Source organism: Pelodiscus sinensis, chromosome 2, assembly GCF_049634645.1.
Source record: "Pelodiscus sinensis isolate JC-2024 chromosome 2, ASM4963464v1, whole genome shotgun sequence".
Lineage (NCBI taxonomy): Eukaryota > Metazoa > Chordata > Testudines > Trionychidae > Pelodiscus > Pelodiscus sinensis.
In genome coordinates this window covers 40,576,253-40,600,125 of record NC_134712.1, presented here as the reverse complement: position 1 = coordinate 40,600,125, position 23,873 = coordinate 40,576,253, and the positions used below count along the sequence as shown (strand labels likewise).

At 41.6% G+C, this 23,873-nt stretch overlaps 1 protein-coding gene across 4 annotated transcripts in view; it reads right to left on the bottom strand.

Moving 5' to 3' along the window:
• Window positions 1-23,873, bottom strand: part of RAD54B (RAD54 homolog B) — a 99,604-nt gene that overhangs the window by 16,498 nt on the left and 59,233 nt on the right. For all 4 annotated transcript variants that reach the window (XM_014571475.3, XM_006111004.4, XM_075920376.1 and 1 more), the window contains 6 exons: window positions 22,308-22,470; window positions 21,231-21,456; window positions 9,863-10,070; window positions 7,536-7,675; window positions 4,980-5,270; window positions 1,279-1,454 (listed from right to left, as the gene is read on the bottom strand). In XM_014571475.3, the coding sequence (XP_014426961.2) occupies window positions 1,279-1,454; window positions 4,980-5,270; window positions 7,536-7,675; window positions 9,863-10,070; window positions 21,231-21,456; window positions 22,308-22,470 (1,204 nt within the window). The remainder of the gene's footprint in view (window positions 1-1,278; window positions 1,455-4,979; window positions 5,271-7,535; window positions 7,676-9,862; window positions 10,071-21,230; window positions 21,457-22,307; window positions 22,471-23,873) is intronic.

The following is a 23,873-nucleotide window of genomic DNA, read 5'->3' as shown; positions in this document are numbered from 1 at the left end:
AGCCTCAGCTTCTCTGGGCACTGCAATACTATCTGGATGAGGAGGGGAAGGCTGGGTGCGACTTACTGTGTCAAGCATGTCAGTCTCTAACGTCCTGAGAACCAGGTGATAACAGATAATGCCTTGGGACTGGGAAGCAGAACAAAGTTGTTGGCGGGGCAGCCTAGAGGGCTGAGCCCAGTTGCTGGGTGTGTGAGTTTAGTTTTTCAGCTGGCTTAGGGAGAACAGAGTCTAGCTGGCTTGGAGGGATGGGCAAGGGCCCAGAGCACTGGCTCTGGCCCCCTAACCCCAAAATGGAGTGTAATGAATGCTCATGGTTTCTGTAACAACAAGTCTGTGCTACACTGTGTCCCTATCAACAAATAAACCTTCTGTTCTACTTGCTGGCTGAGAGTCACATCTGGCTGCCGATAAGGGTGCAGGGCCTGGTGTCTCCCCCATACTCCATGTCACTGGGTTAAGAGTGTGCAACCAAAAACTATAACTCAATATGGGGGCTCAGCTAAAAAGGTCTGAAAATAGTGGGTGGAGGTGGCACTTCCTGTTCAAACCCTGCTGCATGGGGCTGATGCCCAGGCTGCCTAGCATTGCTGCTTGCCCCCATGAACATTTCTCTATGCTCCCTTAGAAGGGCATGCCCCACAGTTTGAAAACCTCTGCTGTAAATTAACTGTAGGAGGAGATAGCAATTCCTGCTGAGCTGACATACTGGAGAGTGCTTCTTTCTGACATCCTCTTCTGAAAAGCACTTAGAGACAGCTAACATCTCCTAAAGTGGAGCAGAAGACAAACCCTGAATGACAGCTAGTCATAAACATGACTATACAGGAGAGAGCTCACAGTGTAGTAATTAAAATATTTTATTGAACATTTTAAAATACTGAGCACATTCAGTGATTGCCCCAAGAGATACAAAGTACTGGAAAGTCTCTGTGTGTCACAGAACAGTAGTTTCAGTGTGAAACATCTGCTTAGTTAGTAGAGCTCAGCATAAAAAAAACCCTAGGTATCTGTCCAGAAATAACAAAAACAGAAACTTGGACAAGTGTTCACCAGCATAATTCCTATGTTAATAATTTTTACAAGAGGCAAAGCTATCAAGTAGACTACATGTACATTTGAGTAAGTATACTTGATATCTGTGCAGGAATGACAGATCCCTTAGGGTGAATATTTTGGCATCATGCTTACGTGAAAACAGAAAGTGGGATAATAAAAGGAATTATCTAAAATTCAAAAGTAGCTAATACTTCTCTCCTACCTTGCTTTTCCTCTCACCTTTCAGAAGGACTGAGTTCACAAATAGCTTCCAACAGTTTTGCAAGCACCTGTAATTTTCCTGAGTCAGTTTCAGTGAAAGTGGTGAAGGTATAATCTTCTGGGAAAATATCTCTTAAACCTTCATAAAGATTGGATTCCTCACATTCATCACAAGTTGGATTACTTTCTTTTTCCTATAAAAAAAGCTTCAACTGTGATAGCTGCATGACTTCTTGAAAAGGCATTAATCAAAAAGATGTGTCAATATTTTCTCATGGTTACAAAAAGCATCAGAGAGAGACAAGACCAAGAACCAATACACAGATATTAATGAACAAACAAGTTCTGGCTGATAACATCACAACACTAGTTCTAATGCAATTTTTACAACTTATTATTATAAAATTAAACTTGATTCTATACCCTATACACTAAGGTCTTATCTACAATTGAATAGAGGATGGCGAAGAAAATACTGTTGGTTCATTCCTGATTCTCCAATTTAAAAGCAATTACTTCACATCAGAAACATGAGAGGTAAAATAGTGATAGAAATGTAGCCGTGTTAGTCTGGTGTAGCTGAAACAAAATACAGGACTATGTAGCATTTTAAAGACTAACAAGATGGTTTATTAGATGATGAGCTTTCGTGGGCCAGACCCACTAATGCTTTGTTTGCCGCTCCTGCATTCTGTGCCATCTTATTACAGAGCTCAACAGGCATTTATTTTTGAGAAAACTGTACTCTTCCCAGCTAGAGATTAAGTTACTGGACTAAGAGGATGAAGAGCAATTATCAAAGAGATAATGGAGCCAGAATTAAGGGGTAGAGGAAAAATAGTAAAATCACTTAACTACAATCTAATAATGGCTATATCAAGTACAATAAAATAACAGCAATAAAGCCAACTTGTGTCTATATAACTCTCTCTATCCCATCAATTTCTACAGGAGTTAAGCTTTCATGTTAAAAAAAGTTCCTAACATTTACAATTGTGAAGCAAATTTACTGAATGAACACAGTATTCCCTCTTTCTGTCACAGACACACAGACTCAAATAACAGCTCCTGCACTCTTGCAATAGGTTTACACTTCCTCCATTCATCTCTATTAGATGTTAACGCTAAAGCAGAAGTCCCCAAACTGTGGGAGATGTGCAGAAAAATCCAAGGGTACATGGCTCAGCAGGGTCCAGGCTAATTCCCCCTCCCTTGGGGGGCAGCGAGGGAGCACCACCCAGTCCTCTCCCCCCGCCCCCGCCTCCAGCTCTTCTCTGGTCCCACCACCAGCAGTGTCCCCAGCTGCCAGCCCCTTCCCTGGCTTCAGCCTTAGCAAGGCTCAGCTTTCAACCCTGCACCTAGCAGAGCTATAAAATCCCATTTAATCATTATGTTTAACTGGTTAACCACTTAAACAGGGGTGGGAAATGGACCTGGCCACACTGGAGCACCTCCTGCCTGCAGAATAAAGTTTAAAATAGCTAGCTCTGGTTACTTCCTCCACTTTCAGAAAGAAGAAGCTGTCCCCAACACATTCCAATTGGAGATTTTATGTTTTCTTAGGCTACATTTTCAACAGATATCTGAGTAGTTAAAATCCCCCATTAATATGAGGTCATATGTTTGCATACTTCTAAAATAACAAATAGTCTTGCGACATCTTAGAGACTAACAAAATTTGTAGATGGTATCATGAGCTTTTGTGGGCACAACCCACTTCTTCAAAGGAATACAGTTAAGGAGTCCAGGTTCCAAATAAATTGCAGAGAAAAAGAGGGGATGAAGGAGGAAAAGAAGGAAAACAAAGGGGGAAAAATTGTCAATTAGAGTGTCCATGCTAAATGAAACTGAACATGTGGGTACTAAGTGCTCTTAAGTTGGGATGTTAAATATTGGTTAATTGAATACTCAAGTAACCTCATGAATTCTTATCGGTTAGTTGACTATTCTGTAGTCACCAGGGGCAGGGCTGGCAGCCACTGTATCAGAGTCAGCAGTGCAGGGTGTCAGGTGGGAGCTGATCCACGAGGGGAGCCAATTTAAAAACCAGTGTCCCTTGTGGACCAGCTACCTGTTGCCCAGTGCTGCTGATTCTGATAAAGAGGCAGCAGCGTGGCATGGCAGCAGCCCCTGTCTGAGGTGAGTCTGAGCTCCCACTCAGCACGAGCCAAAACTGAGCCAGGCTGCCTGCCTGCCTGCCTGGCTCCTAACATGCTTTAAATGCAGAGCTGCAACAGGAGTAGGTTCTAGACCCAGTGCAAACCAGAACTGAGCTGGGCTGCTGGCCAGCCTGCTAAAAAATTTACTGGCAAGGGTGGGAGGAGGGAAATGCATGTAGTCGATAGCATTAACCTATAAACTGTTGCTTATCAGTTAATTAACTATACTATTACACCCCTACTCTTAAGTACCCTGTGTTTAGTTTTTTATGTCATTAGGATGTGGAATGTAGCGGGCCATCCACACAAGGTCTTTTATTTAGACCTCTGTTGCTGGTATTAAACTTGTAAATGAAATTAAGCTTTGCAGCCTCCCTTTCAAGCTGGTTTTTTAAATTGGCTTGCAATAATACAGTAACTTTGAGATCCATTAATGAGCGCCCAGGCAAGTTAAAATGTTTTCCAACAGGTTTCTGTTGATGATACCATCTACATGTTTTGTTAGTCTTTAAGGTGCTGCTAGACTATTTGTTCTTTTTTAAGTTTTTCCAGTTATAGACTAACTCAGTAACCCCTCTGAAGGTTTCTGTGTATTACATTTTCAAATATCTGATTTGTCTCCATTAATCCTTTCTTGTAGAGATTGTCTAGTTTGGCCAATATATATGGCAGAGGGGCATTGCCGGCACAGATCACATTGGTGGATATGCAGTTATATGATCCTCTAATGTGGTGGTTTTTGTAAAAAAAAAATTGTAAAAGTTGGTAAAATTGCATACTTCTGTTATTTGTTCTATAAATGCTTTCCACCTCCTTCTCTTGATATGGTAGCCCACTACATGACATTTCCCTTGTTTTTAACTCCTATTGTCTTCACTCAGAGACTTTCAGACAATCAACCTTTGTTTTCCTTCTGGATCTCAGAACAAGTGAATATGTTCTTGATGTAAAATGTAATATCTCCTTATACATCAGTAATACAGAACATGGTTAGATATCACAGAAATTAGAGATGGAGAAGACCCTCCCTCCTCAGATTTGCAGTGTATAGCCTGGCTCCCAACTTCAATATAACTTTCAAGGAATGGAGCTTCAGAAATGGAGGGTAAAGAGATAGATGCAGATAACTTCTTTGTGTTATGCAGACTAATAGACATGGAGGTTTCAGCAGGAGCCAGTTAGAAACAGCTAATGGATTGCAAAAAATTCAAATCTATCCCTTGGAAGGGAAAAGTTTTTATAAACTACTCATTTGTTATGGTAACATTTGTATGTATTTTTACAAATTTTCAGGGGGTAAATTTAAAGCTGAGTGGGCAGCATAAGTCAATGAAGGCCATAAAAATGAGGAAATATTGTATAGCAGTGGGAAATTGGCTGGATCCTAAATTGTTCCCTTCCAGACTTTCTAGTGTTTACATTTTTTGAAAACTCTAAAGCACATCATTTTGAGAGAGCATTTGTAGAACTCTACTGATACAGTTTTCAACAGTAACTCATTTTAATGACTTTTTTATGTAGGAATGTCTAATTTGTGTTGAAGCAAAATACAGTAGATACCTTTATGGCTTTAAACAAAAGGCATGGATGGTTGCAGAGTTTTTTCAAAGCTCCTATACATATCAGATGAGGACTGTTTTCTAGTACTCCTTGTAGGCAGGATCTAACAACTCGAGACCTAAGGAGTTTTCTATATAGTCCAAGCTGCAAGACTGTTGGTCGACAGAAGAGTATGGTCTCTTTCTTTGGTGGGAGAAATTTGTTTATGATTTCTTGTGTTCTTCTAAGAATAAACAGTCCAGTTAGACGAGTAAGTTCTGCTGCTCTTTTCTCTCCTAACTCCTTTTCTTCCTAATATGACAGACAGAAGTTTAGATATGACTTCACAAGCATGATCATTTACACCACAATTCTTTGATATACAATTCTTAATCAGGCACAGTTTGTATGTATGATACCACTTTCTGACAAGGTTTTAATGATCAATTCCTTCTCAATTAACACCAATGTATTTGGTTTGTCACAGGAGTTTTTAAGCTCTTAACCTAGGCAAGAGCTAATACACTATGGCTCCGTCTACACTGTCAGGCTTTTGCAGAAGAGGAAATGCAAATGAAGCACTCATTAGCATTTCTCGTGCTCTCATTTGCATATTCTCTTCCAATCCTTTTTGTGGAAGAGATTTTTGCGGAAAAATCCCCAGTGTAGACAGGGCCATTTTGCACAAAAAAACCCTTTTGCGCTAGAACCCTTATTCATTTTTTGAGTAATCATTTTAATGAAGGTGCTCTACACTGATGGGAGAGAATTAATTCATCTCCATAAGACTGGTAGCTATGTCTCTGAGAGAAATTCTCTACACGTTACGGAGGGGATAGGTTGGTATAATTACATCGCTCAGGGTGTGGATTTTTCAGACCCCTAAACAACGTAGTTATACTGACATAGGTTTGTAGTGTAGACCAGCCCTCAGACTCCCAAGCCTTGCCAGAGCAGAGCTCTACTCCTGACAAAGTAGGTGTTGTATAGCAGAGAAGACAACTTCCATAAGAAGATCCTCAGAATTGCACAAGTGAGAAATTAAACTTCTATTCAATCCCTCCAAGTGCTTGATCCCCCTTCTTTCCCTCATGTCACTATATGTCCTCACTATTCTGTCAATCCCCTCCTGCCAGGCTATTACAGAGGCAGCAGCATGAGTGGGGAGGGGAGGTGGACCTGGTGCTCATGGGGAGCCAGCTTAAAAGCTGATACAGAGGCAGCAGGGAGGTGGGGGATGAGTTTAGTCGACAGGATTAACCGATAAGACTAGACTTATCAGTTAATCATGTAGTTGTCTACACACTGACATCCCTAGTTACTCCACCTGCCCTAGACCAAATTACAATGTCTTCTCTCTCCAATAAGTCTGATACCCCCTTGGGCCCAATGTTCCAGCCTGGAAACACTGAATTGGGGTCACAGAGTCTGACACAATAAAGAAAGTGGTGTTGTAGCCATGTCAGTCCCAGGAGGTCAGGGAAACAAAGTGGATGAGGTAGTATCTTTTTCTGGACCAGATTCCGCTGGTGAAAGAGATAAACTATTAAGATACACAGGGTATATCATCACAGTAATTTAAACCTGGGTCTAAGTGAGAGCTCAAGCCAAAACCTCCTTGTGTTCACACTGCTAATTTGCTAACCTAGAATCAAACCCTGAGTCCCAGGGCTGGAGGGTTTGAGCTCATGTTAATCTGGAACTCAGGGTCCAAGCCCAACTGCTTCCCTGTGTGCATTCAGCCCCAGCTTAATTCAGAATCCAGAAGTCCTCCAGATGTATCCCAGAGTTCCTCGTGGCAGAGGAACAGTGTTGCAGGCAGCCCGCACACTAGCCAGAAGTACCCCGACTGGCTGAACGTATTTGCCCTGCCTGCTCTGACTTCTCACTGTTGCATGGAGTTTGACCAGAGTAGGGAGTAAAGGTGACAAGTAGGAGGTGGCTCTTGCCCATGGGGATGTTGCAAGTTATCTCTCCCTTGATTGTGCTGAGCTGGGAGCTCAAACATTCTCCTTCACTGTAGAGTGGTACCTGGGCCCCACTCTGCTCTCTGCCCCAGCCCCTCCCCAGGCCTGCATGTACATGGATACCCAGGCTGCATGCCCTGTCAGGGCAGTGAGTGGAAACCAGCTCCAAAACTTCCATGCCGGCTTCTGAGGATTCCTTATCCCTGCAGAGAGGAGCCAAAGGGAATGTGGCTTGTTTGAAAATCTCAGCCATAGTTTATGCATTAAAGAAGAAGAAAAATAGTCAAAATTACATTTGACTCTCTAGGGTACGTCCATACTTGCTCCCTAGTTTGAACTAGGGATGCAAATGTAGCCAACCGAAATTGCTAATGAAGCGGGGATTTAAATATCCCACGCTTCATTAGCATAATCTCGCCCGCGCACTATTCCGCTTGCCAGCAGATTCGAACCAGGAAGTGCGCTCCGGGATGCGTTAGTTCGAATCAAACCCCTTGGTTCGAACTAACATTACTCCTCAAAAAATGAGGACGTACCTTCGAAGATGAATTTTCTAATTTGCCTCATGAGTTATACTCTGTGACTGAACTCTTGTTTTTAAATGATGTACCTTTGTTGCTGACGGCTCTTGGGACCGAATAACAGGCTCCTCATATATTTTTCTGTATGTGGACAAAGAGCCAAGTATTCCTGGATTTACAAACTCTATTAATGCATAAAATTCTTGCAGGTCATTTTGTATTGGAGTACCTACGTGAAGGAAAAAATAATTCAATATATACTTTTGTACATTTAAGTGTTTTTTCTTGAAATTGATAGTAAGTATGATTGCTGACTACAACACAGTTTAAAGTCAACACAAATACATACAATGGTAGATATTATATTTTTGTATAGTATATTTTCAGTACCTAGTTAATTAAGAATTTTGGTAGGATATGGAACACATAGCTATCAGTTCAAAACATGGTCTGATAAATACTGGGCATACAAAATGGAGATCTCATTGTGGTGTTGGTTTCTCCCCAGTGGGAAGGTCACAATGAGATCTTTCAAGGATTTGTTTTGGGAGAGTAAAAATAGTCTTCTGGGCACCACATTTCAGGAAAGATGTGGACAAACTGCAGAAAATTCAAAGAGTTACAAAAATTATTAAAGGTCTAGAAAATATTACTTATGAGGAAAACTTGAAAAAACTGGGTTCTCTCAACCTGTAGAAGAGAATACTGAGGGGAGACATAACAGTTTTCAAGTACACAAAAGATTGTTAGAAAGGGGACAGCGATAAATTGTTTTCCTTAACTTCTGAAGATAGGATAAGAAGCAATGGGCTTAAATTTCAGCAAGAGATGGTTAGGCTGGATGTTAGGAAAAATTTCCTAATGTCAGGATAATTAAGCACTGGAACAAATTGCCCAGGGAGGCTGTGGAATCTCCATTACTGGAGATTTTTAAGAGCAGGATATACAGATACCTATCAAGGATGGTTTAGTTATTAGTCCTGCCTTCATTGCAGGGGCCTAGACTAGATGACCTGCTAAGGTCCCTTCTAGTCCTACACTTCTATGATTCTACCAGAGGATGAGAGGCACAGGTTGCTGCTAGATGGTCCCACAGAGAGTCCTGATATATTGATGTCAAGTATCAGAGGGGTAGCCGTGTTAGTCTGAATCTGCAAAAGCGGCGAGGAATCTGTCCCCTTTCTAACAATCTTTTGTGTACTTGAAAACTGTTGTTATGTCTCCCCTCAGTATTCTCTTCTACAGGTTGAGAGAACCCAGTTTTTTCAAGTCCTGTGGCACCTTATAGACTAACTGAAGTGTTGGAGTATAAGCTTTCGTGGGCAAAGACCCACTTCGTCAGATGCATGATATATTGAGAATCAGGAAGTAGTCTGACACCGCACAAATACCCACTTATTCAAGGGATGACAAATTCTATTGTATCCAAGTAGAGAAATGTTTCCATTTAGCTAAACAGAACTTTCTGATTGAGCATTTCTGCTTGGATTGGGAATACTGATCCATGAGACCTTCCTTTCTTATCCCATGACTGCTTACTTTGATAAGAGCCTTGATGAGGGACCTTATCAAAAGCTCTCTCAAAGTCCGAATACACCACACCTTTATCCTTGTTTGTTGACCCCTCAAAGAATTCTAATGGACTGGCGAGGCTTTATTTCCCTAAAGAAAACCAATGTTTACTCTCCACCAACAAATCATTTTCTTTTATGTGTCTGATAATTCTGCTCTTTACTAGTTTCAATAAATTTGCCTGTTACTGAAGTTAGACTGGTCATTGCCAGGATCACCCCTGGAGTCTTTTATAAAAATTAGAGTAATCTGTTATCTGCCACTCATTTGGTATAGAGGCCAATGTAAGCAATATCACAGTTAATAGTTCTGAAATGTCAATCGGAGTTTCTTCTGAACTCTTGGTTGAATACCATTTGACCCCTGTGATTTATTACTGTTTATTTTATCAATTTGTTCTAAAACCTTCTCTAGTTATACATCAGCCTGTGACAATCCTCTGAACTGTCATCTAACAAGAACGACTCAGATGTGGGAATTTCCCTCACATTCTCTGCAGTGAAAATTGATGCAAATAGCTTTGTCTTCCTTGAGAGCTTCTTTAGAACCATGATTGTCCATTGGCTCCATTAAATGCTTCCTGCTTCAAATGTACTTAAAAATTATTGCTTAGTTTTAATGTGTTTTGCTAGTTTCTCTTCAAATTCTTTTTTAGCCTGCCTAGTTATACTTTTACACTTGACTAGTCAGAGTTTGTTGATTTCTATAAAATATACTAAAACACTATGTCTGATAACGTTGCCAACATTTTCATACTTGTATAACTTGCAACTTTCTTTCACATACTCACCGAAGTTATCCTAATTTATAGCTAGACTAAAAAAGCTATCTGTAATATACTGACCAGTCAGGATAATCCTCTTTTCACAGGGCAGACTGATGAGGGCTGAAGTTGTCTTAATGGAGCTGTTTTTCAAACGATGCCCCTCATCGCATATTAGGAGGTTAAATTCTATAGCCTGAATTTGGTCTAAGGACCGCAGCACCATCTCATAACTGATTATGAGAACTGAATAAAGTGGGGAATTGATGAACTCTTCTACTTTGTTATCCTGCAGGGCATAAATAAAAGTTGTATTACACAGCCAATTCTTTTTGGAGGTCATCAATCCTATTCCCTGATTCTCTGGTTTCAGGAAGAATTTCTGTTGCATGACTAAAGCCCTGCACAGATATAAGACTTATAGATATGTGAGTTTTGCAGAGCTCTAAATATAAAATGTGGATATGCACCCATGGTCCATGGATATCTGTGGCTATTAAGTGTATATCTGCAGATTTGCAGGAGTCTGTGAATGACATGAGCTATCCCTTCCTCCCCATGGGCTTGGACCACTTCTTCACTCTTAATTTACAAAATAAATTTTATAAAATAAACCCAACATGGCAATACAGAATAACACTACCATGCTACTGGACAGCTCACTGTTCTTCAAGTACACCAAGTCTAAGGCACATTACTACAAAGATGAAAACTATAGACTTGGTTTAACAGCTACTTAACCCTGGCAGTGTTGGCACGTTTCAAATAGATAATTATAACTGCGATAATGAAAAAGCCTAAATAACTTTCAGTACATTTATGATGGGATCACAAAGTGCAGTAAAAACTAGTTTATGCTGTGGTTGTAATAAATTTGCAATATTCTATTTAACTGTTTTGATTCAATCACATAATCATCACTCCTTTCATGAGCCACATAGCATTGCTAACCCTAGGAGAGCATACCTAGCATGCACAAATTAGGGTGGCCTAGAAGCTGGAATCAGGAACCTATAACCAGTTCAACAGCACTCCTGCTCTGGTGTATCCAGCAGAGAATCTTTCCCAAAATATTTTACTGGCGGTCAGGAAAAATCCATGAGGCCTTTTGTTTTAAACATTCAATGACTTTTTCCTTCAAAATTTCTTTTTAAGTCATGTTTTCTCTTTACTTTGGTCTCTTTCTTTAGTTACTTATTTCAAGCTATAGAAATAAAGAAAAGTGACATCATATGAATTGCCTGTGTGATGACGATAGCTGAGTCTGAGCAGTATTGGAGAATCAGAGGTTTTAGACCTTGAGAACAGCACTAGGAGACTAAAACAAACAAAAGTTCTATATAATAAAAGAAAGTTTTCACAAGATTAGATGGTTAAAAACAGTAACATTTTCATACACGACTTCTAAAATGACGACATCCCTTTTTATTTAAACCCTTACATCATTCCTATTTAATTGTCCATAGAAATCTTTTTATCTCATTGGACCATTTAGACATGCTGTATATTAGCCAAAGGGCTTATGATCTCTATATGTAAAAAACATCAGAAATATATGAAAAAAAACCTTGCAACAAGACAGTCTTCATCCCAAAGCAACTTAATGGAACAGAATGAGGAGTCCTGTGGTACCTTAGAGACTAACATTTTTATTTGGGCATAATAGAATAGTTTATATCACAAATAGCTTGTTTGGCATACTAATTAATTAATACTGGGTATACTAATATTCCACAATCAACCACATCAAATCTTTCAGAGCACCTTTCTACTTCAAAACCCAACAGATCAATCTTGCAACATGATCTAAAAGGTGAAAGCATTTTTTCAATGAGCTCTCCCAAAGACAGTATGTTGGATACAGATTGATAGTTAAGATGACCCAAAGCAACAGATGGTTTCCTCAGTAGAGACCTAACAACTGTTTCCTTAAAGGAAGACAAATCCTTTCTTCCTGGGAAAAAGTAATGATAATCTCCACCATGAGTTAGGCTGAATTTTCCTGCTGACTCCCTCCAACTACAAAGAACATGACTCCAATCCACAAGCTGCAGCCTGAAGCTTCCTCAACACTCCAGAATTTTAAAAAATATATTTTTCACTTCCAGCCAAAGCTCAGCTACCAGACAGACATCTCCATCTGAATCCAAGTAATCTGATCCAGTGAGTCAGCAACCCTATTTATTTATTACTCTCTATTATATACTTTGCTGTGGTCAAATATAATTGGCATATGAATATGAACTATGGAATTAACAATAATTTGAAATCATTTCAAAGCATTCATTCATGCTTTCAACATTTCTGGTAGGTAGGTATTATAACTCTTGTAATGGAGCATAGGCACTATAGATATGCTGACTTCTCTGTGAGAAGTTAGGAGATGTTGATGGAGAGAAGGAAGCCAGAACCAGATGGCTGAACTCTCGCTATGAAAGGCTAAAAGCGGCAGCTTCATGAATAGCAGATTGGGTTAGAAGAGCCAGAACTGAGTATGAATTTTCAGGTTGTAATGATGGAATTTATTTTGAGGACCCTGAGGACTGTCTTGAGTGGTTTTTATTACTTATCCAATCCTTAACAGGATGTCTGAGTGTTTGTATCAGTGCATTAGCCACAAAACTGTATTAAAGTTTAAGGGGCTATAAAAAGGGGAACCAGAGGCAAGATGCAAAAGAGTCTTCACCAGCCATGAGGGGCCAAATCAGAAAGTGGCTAAGTGGCTGCCCTGGTACACCGTGATTTTATAGATGCAAACACTGAGATGAAGAATGACTCTATAACAGCTTTGTAGCGATATGCAGAGAGGATTCCCACTCCTCTCTAGACACATGAATAAATGTAAGCGGGGGAATGATCCCACTATTGTGGGGAACTTTCCTGGCTTCTATACACCCCGGTGAAATGAACCAACGAAAGGATTTGAGTCCCCGCTCCCACTTCCTTTACCCCACGGCTCCCTGATCCTGAGGGCCTCCACTCTCCGAAGTAGCAGAACCCTTGAAACCCCAACAAGGCTGGGCCCAGGTTTCCTGGGGCTTAATCCCTGACCTTGTAGTCACTAGGGGTAGGAGTTACGGTGTCCCCACTCCGAGGTGCTCTCTTTACACTGCAGGCCTTCTTGGCCCAGTGATCACTTCATAAGGTTCAAAGCAAATACAATTTATTAAATAACAACTGATTAAAGAGAAAAGAATAAGACAAAATGAGAATGGTTAAATGAGAACACCCAGCCCTGCTCTGTAGCACAGGGACGTCAAAACAGCAGTCTGCAGGGTGTAAGGACAGTCCACAGTCTCTTTCTTAGAGGCCCTGGATATGCTGCAGGGGGGCTACAGGCTGGACATGCTAACTCTGGTAGTGACCACACAGACTCAAGCTCAAAGTGGCCAGACTCCTCTCCCAGTCCAGAGCCTTTCCCCACACTTTGCTGGTCCCAGGTGCTCACCACATCCAGCTGCAGGCTGTGCTGCTTGGCCAGTTCCAGCTCCTTGTGTTGCTTCTCTGTTCCTTTTGGCTCTCTGAGCACTGCCAGTCTGCTGCTCAACACAGGGTCTGCTCTCCTTGAGTTGTGTATGCCTGGCTCTGCTGCTGCAAAAACTGCCCCTCAGCACAGCTTGCTCCTCTTAGCAGTCTCTCAGCTCTCTGTTTTTGCAGGACTTCTTCACACAGCTTGTACTCCTATTTCAGCTCTCTGTCTTTGCAGGACCTCTTCTGCACACAGCTTGTTTGTTCAGAGAGAGAGCCAGAACAATCCCAGCTCACAGGGAGGACGGGGCCTGGCTTCTCCCCTTCCTCACTGGCCTGTCCAACCTGTCAATCAGGCTGAGCTGGAGTGTTGGCTGCTTTCCATTGTCTCTGGGGTCAATCAGTCTCATGAACTCTTCCCCTTCAGATACTGCGAGCTGGCAAACCAAAAACTCCCACAGAGTTTTAGTAAGGGGTAACAGTCCCATTACATAAACTTTTCTGGGGAGTTCCTGCAGTGTAGGAAGACTGGCTGCCAATGTACCCCAATTCTTCATGGCAGATAAAAGTTTAAACACAATTACATTTAACTACTGTAGTGTGATTACAAATGTGAGCTCACAAGATGTGCTCTCCCCACCATCAGGGTCCGGCAACAATAGGTCCTAGGAGGGGACTGGCTCCAAAGTTAGAAAAGGGTCCTGGCTGTTGGTGAGATCAGATCCTCCACTTGCCAGCTAAGCATTCGCTTTCTCCTTCTCTTCTTTATCTACACTGTCCTCCTCATTGTTGCCAAAGGCTGCCTGAAGAGTTGCTTGGGAAACATTCACAGACAGTTTTGAGATAGTGGTTGAGTCCCTCCCTAGAATCCAGTGCAACTTTTTGTAGAAAAGACTTGTCTGAAGCTCTGACCCAAACAGACCATTTGTCTCCTTTGTCTTCTGGTACACTTGGCTGAACTCCTTTATTTTCACACAGCACTGCTGAGCGTCCCAACAGTATCCTCTCATGCCCGTGTAGAAGCTGTAGAAACCATTTTCATATTTAGCTAGAAGCCATCTTGTATATCAGAAACCATTTCAGCTTTTCTCTCAAGCACGTAGACCAGAGTGAACTTTCTGTCACCCCGTGAGAAGAGGCCTACAGGATGGGCTATTGGTATGTGTTAATTGGGCTGGTTGGGACAGGAGATGTACTCCCTCGCACCTGTCCGCCATCTTGTTGATAAGGCTTTGTTTTTCCAAATTTAATTGAGGATTTCTGTAATTGGATGCCCTGACGTCAGACTGTTTGGTTAAGGGTATAAAGATACTAGGATTGATTGTATTAGTAGCCTTACTGGGTCTGGCTCTGCTGTGACCACGTTTGGCTCATGCTGTGCTTTATTAATTAATAAAGCTGCTTGTTAGCTGCCTAAACACAGAGGAGCGTGTTTTTGCTTCGACAATTTGGAGGTTCCACCGAGATTCCTAACGCGCCACTTGCCCGTATGGATGAACCGGCACTCCACTTCCAAACCTCTCAGAGCGCTCAAGAGAAGGTAAAGGGGATACCTGTTACGAAATCTCCTGGTTGAGGGCTTGGGATTTGGAGTGACGGCCGGCCATCGGGGTAAGGGGAGCTACGGAATTCAATTTTGTGGAGCGGCTAACATTTTTGTCTGTCTGTGTCTGTCTTTGTCTATTAGGCCTGTCTTATGTGTCACAGTTCCAAAAGGGCACACCGGTGTCTCTAGTGAGGCAGCCATGCGCTGGACCCTCTGTGTTCGGACGCTAAAAGCTGGTGTGGTGCCATTACTCTCTCTCGGCACACGGAACTGTGGGGAAGCTTTGTTGTCTCTTTCTGTTATTTGTGGGCGTAGTACTGACCTCTGAGGCTAACCCCAGGCCATAGTGCCCCATTCCGCCAGGCTGTCTCCAGGCGCCAGGACGTGGTGTTCTGCCGGGCTGGGGCAGGTGCCGGAAACCCCTGCGAGGCAGGTGGACCTTGAGTCCAGTGCTTCGCAACAAAAAGGGGGGGGACCAGTGCGAGCAGGTGAATTCTTGATTCGGTGACTCGCAGAGCGAGCAGGCGGATCCTGATTCAGTGACTCGCAGAGCAAGCAGGCGAATCCTGTTTCGGTGACTTGCAGAGCAAGCAGGCGGATTCTGATTCGGTGACTCGCAGAGCGAGCAGGCGGATCCTGATTCAGTGACTCGCAGAGCGAGCAGGTGGATCCTGATTCGGTGACTTGCAGAATATGGTGTAAGCAGGCGGACTTTGGTTCGGTGTCTTACAGAATTAAGCGCGCGCAGAAAATGGGGGTAGGTCAGTCTACAGGAATTCCAGTGCCTTTATGATAAGTGTTTTCTGGTATAGGATCCTAATGAAGTCTGATATTAAGTGCCGGGTGTCTTAGGGCAGCGTCACTTAATAGAAACCCATGGGAACTAGACAATAAATAAAGATGCAGCTAAATGTGGAAACTATAGGAAAAATGTGAAAAAGGAGAAAAAAATGTGTGTGGAAAATGAGTATGAATGTAATGAGTGAAGAATGAATGCCGTTGCATAGGTCTGAGACTTGAGCTGATCCCAGCTGCACCAGGGCTCTCCCACGAGGGAGCTCTGAACGCAAGGGGGGGGGTCAGCTGAACCTCGAGACTCAGCGGATATGTGAGGGAGTGACGACTCCCCTTATTTCATGAGCTGCTAAGGTCTGACACTCTAGACCCGGCAGACTCTTTCTTTGGAGTGTGTAAAGTTAGTTTAAGTGGGGGTTAGTCTAAACACCCCCCACTCTGCCGAAAGGCACCCCTGTGTACTACATGTACGTGCATAATGGTCCAAGGACCTGTAAGCATTTAACAAATTGGAAAAGAGGAAAAATTAAAGCTATGAGGGATGAAAGTAAAGCTCAGAAAAGCAAAAATCCACCCTGCAGTAAGATAGGTAACTTAAAAGTTGCTGCAGCACCTCTGTGCCAAAATAATGCATAAGAAGTGGAAAAAAAAAATTCTCAGTTTGCACACCTATATCAACCAAGCTTGGGGGGAAAATCTGGCACAACATCACCCCTCTATCCCTCTTTATAACGCATACACAGGTAGAGAGGAAACATGAAAAATAACTGAAAGGAATTAGCTCTTCCCTTTGAAAACACGGGCTCCTGTAACAAACTTGCCCGATCCAAAGCAAAACAAAGTTTAAAATAAGTTTAATAGTTTAAAGAAAGTGTTCCTCCAAATCCTAAAGGGGAGGAAAAAAAAAACAAAACAAACCTGCTTTAAGAAATGACTTGTTTCTTGCAGCCTCTTTTAATCATCTTAGCAATGAAACAGTCAAGTTAAACATTTAGCTACAGACACTTTGTTAAATCTATTAAAGAGAAAATAAGGAATTCTACTGAAACTTAATTGGTTAACCGCATAAAAGAATAGAATCTATACATTGTAAATTTGTAAAACCTGCACCCTAAGGGTTAAATGTGTCTTCCAAAGAACCTAATTATTGTTTAAAAAAATCCAAGCCCAGAAACTTCACAGTGTTTCTGTTCAAGGCTGAGCTGATAGCACCTTTGGCTTGCTTTCAGATCCAAGGTTGTGTGTGTCTGCAAACTGCCTGTCTGTTCTGGAAGGGGGGGGAGCACTGCCCCCCATAAGTAAGTCTGTAACATTGCATGTGATTCTTTTCAGGAAAGGAAAACCTTTTTGCTTGCTGGAATAGTAACTAGCAAGCACCTTGTTCTAAGAGTTTCTGTAGCAGTAAATAAAATAAGCCTGGTCTGCAGTACAAGAGAAAAACTGAGGCATGCCACTGATAAGGAAAGCTAGCAGCTCAGAGGTAATTCAAGAGAGTGGAAGGTCACGAGTACCGATGAAGCTCTCTTGTTCTCAGAAAGTTACAGCTCACTCACCCATAGAAGTGGTAAGGAACTAGATGTAACTAGTTCCCCTAGCAGATCTTAGGCAGTATTTTAAGTTATACCCGACGGGGGTAGAAATGTTTTCTTTGTCTTTCAGATCATCAAGAAGCGCTAATATCATATGAAAATTAACCAAAGGAAAAAAAAAAAAAACCATGGTTCTGTGTCATGACATAAGTTTGTGTTCTGTCCAGATTTGTCTTGTGTGTATCTTGATTGTGATATATGTATTTCAAACGTTGTGTGTACAATATTGTTGTTCTAATGAAAGAATAATTTAAGTCCCTTGAATAATCTTAACATTGTGCTTTATATAAATGGTTCTTGCCTTTATAATTTTAGTAGAGTTTTAGTAGCAGGCTATGCAGTTTGTACTGTCTGGAATGTAGTGGAATCTGCTCCTCTACCTGCTGTTTTTCCCTTCTCTCCTACCATCGCCAGCTCCTACGCCGTCTCTTTCAGAACTGGCCCTCCTGCGAAACCAAGCCCCAGAATCAGAAAAGCAGGAGTGGAGACTGGCAGGGTGCACCTTGCACCCAGACCACTTGTGGTGCAGCTCTGATGGCCACATTGTTGCCCCAGTGGTCTTGCTACCTCACCTTGCCCCCGTGCTCCCTAGATTGTCGCACGTTGGCAAAAGGGGGGGATGGTAGCAATCCTAAAACAAAATTGGTTTGCTCCCAAATTCTCCCAAGCATCCAAAGATTACTGTCTGGCTTGCCCTGTCTGCCAAGCCCACAACGTGGGTAAACCTGTAAAGACAGTTCCGGCAACCAGACCTCCGCCTTTAGGACCATTTCTGAATTTACAAATGGACTTTATTCAGTTGCTTAAATGTCAATCTTTTCAATAATGTGCTGGTTATTGTTTGCTTGTTTTTGGGATGGGTAGAAGCTTATCCCTGAAGGAAACATAATGACATCACAGTAGCTAAGAAACTTCTAAATTATTACATCCCATCATGGGAAATACACCTTGTGATCTCCAGTGATAAAGGTACCCACTTTACTGGGCAAATTGTTAAAAAAAAAAAAAAAAAAAAAAACCTGGAAAAGTACTACTGTACCAGACAAGCACTGCACTGTGCACGACACCTAGAGAGCGCACAAACAGTAGAAAGATGAAACAGGATTTTAAAGAACAAACTTGCTAAAATATGTGAGAACTCTGGATTAACATGGGTAGAAGCACTCCCGATTGCCCTAATGAGCATGAGAGCCACTCCTAATCAGAAAACTGGACTCAGTCCACATGAAATTGCATGTGGCCAACCTATGAGACTGTTAAGCAGCCCAGAAATTGACCTGGCTGATGCCACACTCGTTAAAAGAAGCATAGTCAAGTATTGCCAGGAACTTATGAGGTGTGTACAGTCTTATCATTCACAGGTTAAGGCCCCGACTGAGCTGTGCCTTAAACTACAACCAGGAGACTGGGTTTGCGTGAAAGTTCACCAGCGGAAGACTGCCCTGAAACCCAGGTGAAAGGATCCCTACCAAGTCCTTCTGACCACCCATACTGCTGTAAAGTGCGAAGGATTGCCCACCTGGATTCACGCATCCCACTGCAAACCCGTTCCAGTCCCTACAGAGGTTGTCCCCAACAAGGAGCACCGCAGACCTGGTACTGGAGACCCAGGTCCAGAAGCAGATGGGAATCACCACAGACCTGGTACCAGAAACCCAGGTCCAGAAGTAGACGAGGATCAGCACAGGCTTGGTACCGGCAATCCAGGCCCAGAAGCAGACGAGCCTGAGAGACCAAGGCTAAGGTACCAGCTAAGAACCTGCCAGCGATAGGTGAAGCAAACTACGAAGTCCTGAAGAACAGCCAGCATGAGGCTGGACAAACAATTCATGTTAAGCTTATGCTTAATCTTATTTTTAATATTTAGTAGTTATAACCTATATGGTTCAAATGTGTTTATGCTTTTAATGAACCAAGTTTCCCAAGAATTTAATTCTACAGGTTGCTGGATATGTGCTCACAGTCCGGTATATTCAGAAGGAGGCATCCCAATGATTCCAGTCCCACTAAACAACACTCAAATAAACGGCACACTGTTTAGTAAACTAAGCCAAATGATACTTGGCAGGATAAAGGGTTTACTAACCCAGGGTATGTCCGCCTAGCCTTGACCCCAATTGGAAAGTACTGCTGGACATGTAACGGTTCAGGAGCCAGGGTGAGAAAAAGCCAAACCGAATGGCCCTAGACTATGTCCTAGCTAGTAAGAGCGGGGTTTGTGCCTTAGTAAGAAGAAAATGCTGTGGGTATATTTCTGACACCAGCAAAGAAGTAAAGGAAGATGCCTCAGAAATTAAAAGAACTGTGAAACGCCTAAGGCAGGGGGAAGACTGGACCCTCTGGGATTGGTTGGGAGGCTGGTTTGGACATGTGGGAACTTGGATTTTGCAAAGAGTAGTTTTAGTATTGGCTATATTCTTTTGTGCTTATTGCTGTTTCTTGTTAATCAAATGCTGTATTTCTTGTATTCTAGAAAACACAAGATAGACCCTTACCAAAGGGAATGTGGAACTCATGATGTTAAAATAGGATGAGCAGAGAAAGGAACAAGAAATGTACATAAATACTTTAATGGAAAATGGAGGTATAAAATGGTTTCAAGGTTAGCCTTTAAAAGGCTAAAAGGGGGGAGTTGTAGAAGCTGTAGAAACCATTTTCATATTTAGCTAGAAGCCATCTTGTATATCAGAAACCATTTCAGCTTTTCTCTCAAGCACGTAGACCAGAGTGAACTTTCTGTCACCCCGTGAGAAGAGGCCTACAGGATGGGCTATTGGTATGTGTTAATTGGGCTGGTTGGGACAGGAGATGTACTCCCTCGCACCTGTCCGCCATCTTGTTGATAAGGCTTTGTTTTTCCAAATTTAATTGAGGATTTCTGTAATTGGATGCCCTGACGTCAGACTGTTTGGTTAAGGGTATAAAGATACTAGGATTGATTGTATTAGTAGCCTTACTGGGTCTGGCTCTGCTGTGACCACGTTTGGCTCATGCTGTGCTTTATTAATTAATAAAGCTGCTTGTTAGCTGCCTAAACACAGAGGAGCGTGTTTTTGCTTCGACACCCGGTATAATTTTGACATAGATATTAGTGTTTTTCCTGCAACTTTGGAGTTCTGCCTGGCACAGATTGTTCTCCCTACACAGCAACGAGATCCAGAATCTCCTGCATGCTTGTTTGCGATCCTGCGCATTCATGGTCAGGTGCTGCTGGGTTCACCATGCTGGCCAAACAGGAAATGAAATTCAGAGGTTCCTGGGGCTTTTCCTGTGTACATGGGTGAGCAGCAGAGTTGAAAGTGCTGGCCAGGATAGGCACATTCCCACTTTAGAAATTCAAGAATATCAACTTGAACTCCACTGGGTCTGCACTACACCAAATTTGACCCCAGAAGGTCAAATGTAACACTATTTCTCTCATCAAGGTGGAGTAATGAAGTCAACTTTAAAAGCCTTTAAGGTCAGCAGAAAGGAGTTGGCAAGGTAGACTCAATCTTAACAAAATCTACATAATGGGACTAATTTTGACTTAACCTCATAGTGTAGATCAGGCATCAGGATGGTAAGTTGCAAAGCTATATCACTATACCTGTGCTGCTGTAGTGAATTTTTCACACTCCTAACTTAACTTATAAATGTAGACCAAACCAAACTGTTAATCTATTCACAACAAATATTAGGTCAGATTTCGAAAGCAGAATTTTCTCTGTTACCTCAGATATATACACCAGGAAAGTATCAGGTTAAAAAAATATTTTTTGCTATATGTTTGTTAATAATCTTTACTCTGTGATGTTTTTTGTAAGTGTTTTTCCCCACATTATTTCCCCTATTTTGCTTTTCATTTTTAAAATTTTTTTGCATTGCTCTAATTTTGGACAATTAAAATAGTCAGTTTCTAATCAATTTCACTTTTAGTTTTCATGCATACATTTCCCTTCTGTTGCAAATGCTGCAGACAAATATTAGCTTGTTAAAAAAACCAGCTTACTTAGAATGTTGACCTTTTTACATTTGAGAAAGTTTTCACCTTTTTTAATATAAATCTCACCTGATCAACTGTAAACACTTTGATCCTTTCACTTCCCAGCCATTTCTGAAATTCTTTTTTCCAGTTCTTCACCAGACTGCCAGGGGTGACAATCAGTGCCTTTTTTATTATAGGCTTGCATCCATAGAGTCCCTGATGTAGGAGAGTCCAGACTAGCGAAATGCATTGCAGTGTTTTTCCTAAGCCCATTTCATCAGCAAGAATAGCTCCAAATCTGCCACTTAGTCTGTAAGAAATAGTTACAACCCTGAAACTATTTGCATTCTGATCTGGTGAATATGGTGGAGTTTTTTAAAGTATATAAAACCTACTTATTCCTATGATGATCTATTGTAGTTTTTCATTCAGGTAAACCAGAAAAAGTTCTTTATATTTATGTGAAGTTCATGTATATTACTAGATTTATATACCAATCACCCAACATTATAGATCTTAGCATTGTCGCATTATTAAAATACTTAATTTTCATTAAAGTACATGAACACATACCATAAGCCGGCTATAGTATAAAAATTTAATGTTAAAAAAGATAAAAGTAATATATTGATTTTTCAACAGAGTGGCATATCAATATACCTTTATACTTCACTGCAAATTTCTGAATTACCAACCCACACTGCACTTTGGCTTGGGTCAGATGGTTTATAGGATAATTCAACCATTCTCTTCTAGTATAGATCTATAGAATGCATCTCAATTTTGATTAGAGATGTAAATACCAATTAAAAAAGTTAACCAGTTAAATGATATAATTTTAATCATTCTACTGGTTAACCATGGAGGGCTGGAGCACAGTGGCAGGGGTCCTATGGAGGAGGCTGCCTCAGGCAGGGGCCCCCTGGCTGGAGTCTAGTCAGCCTACAGTGGGCGCAGGGCTCTTCCAACCCAGTCCTTCATGGGTGGGGCAGGGGCTGCTCCAACCAGGTGGGGTCCCGCCAAACTGAGCTGCAGGCATGCTGCTAAGGCTAATGCTTACTAGGTAACCAGTTAACCTGTTACATCACTAGTTTTGGGAGTTTTTTTTAAACAAGCTAAAAATTACCACAGTTAAAATGAACAAGACAGTTGTTCTCCTACCTCATTCCCATCACACACTCATACAGGAATACAATTCCTTCTTTCTGATGTGGGCGAAGATGATTTACAAGGTAAGGATCCACAACTACATCTACCACAGGTATACCAGCTTTATTGAATATCCGCTGGTGATCTGGAGTTGGACGTGGCATAACTAAAGAATCTTAAAGTTCAAACATACACAGATGTGGTAAGAGAATTGGTATTTGTAAGCAAAAAGTATTGTTTTTTCAAGATATCTATCTGTTACATTTCAATAACTGATTAAAATTGCTTTTTAACATATTGATCATTCCTAAACAAAGAATAGCTCCTATTGTTACTTAGGAATACCTGGATACAGTGTTGATATAAATAATAAAATAACTATTAAAACAATGCTTTGTATCCTAAAAGTTTCAAAGTTCTCTAAAAGTTTAATATACATAAGAACCACTTTAACCATCACTTACTACAATCAGCCACCTTTTAGATCAACTATAGCAGCTGTTCAATGGAGGATTACCAACAATAATCAGTTTAGGGCAGGAAATGAGGGAAAATAGCTCATCCATACTTATAGCTCATAATACTGCAAGGAATACAGAACATAATTACTCAAAATAGAGGTTATCAGAACACTGTGGCTAACGCTATATTTTTTTCCATATGTATACATGATTCTCATCATCCCCCCTCAAAGACTGCAGAGCAATGGTCAGAATACTTTGGAGCCCACCAGCACTGGAAGGAGTTAATACTGAGCAACATAAGATGACAATCAACATGTACAACATTCCCTACTCATGCTAGCTTGGAGATTAAAGGTCCCCATCCAGCAGGGTGTAGAAGCTGTAGAAACCATTTTCATATTTAGCTAGAAGCCATCTTGTATATCAGAAACCATTTCAGCTTTTCTCTCAAGCACGTAGACCAGAGTGAACTTTCTGTCACCCCGTGAGAAGAGGCCTACAGGATGGGCTATTGGTATGTGTTAATTGGGCTGGTTGGGACAGGAGATGTACTCCCTCGCACCTGTCCGCCATCTTGTTGATAAGGCTTTGTTTTTCCAAATTTAATTGAGGATTTCTGTAATTGGATGCCCTGACGTCAGACTGTTTGGTTAAGGGTATAAAGATACTAGGATTGATTGTATTAGTAGCCTTACTGGGTCTGGCTCTGCTGTGACCACGTTTGGCTCATGCTGTGCTTTATTAATTAATAAAGCTGCTTGTTAGCTGCCTAAACACAGAGGAGCGTGTTTTTGCTTCGACAATTTGGAGGTCCCACCGAGATTCCTAACGCGCCACTTGCCCGTATGGATGGACCGGCACTCCACTTCCAAACCTCTCAGAGCACTCAAGAGAAGGTAAAGGGGATACCTGTTACGAAATCTCCTGGTTGAGGGCTTGGGATTTGGAGTGACGGCCGGCCATCGGGGTAAGGGGAGCTACGGAATTCAATTTTGTGGAGCGGCTAACATTTTTGTCTGTCTGTGTCTGTCTTTGTCTATTAGGCCTGTCTTATGTGTCACAGTTCCAAAAGGGCACACCGGTGTCTCTAGTGAGGCAGCCATGCGCTGGACCC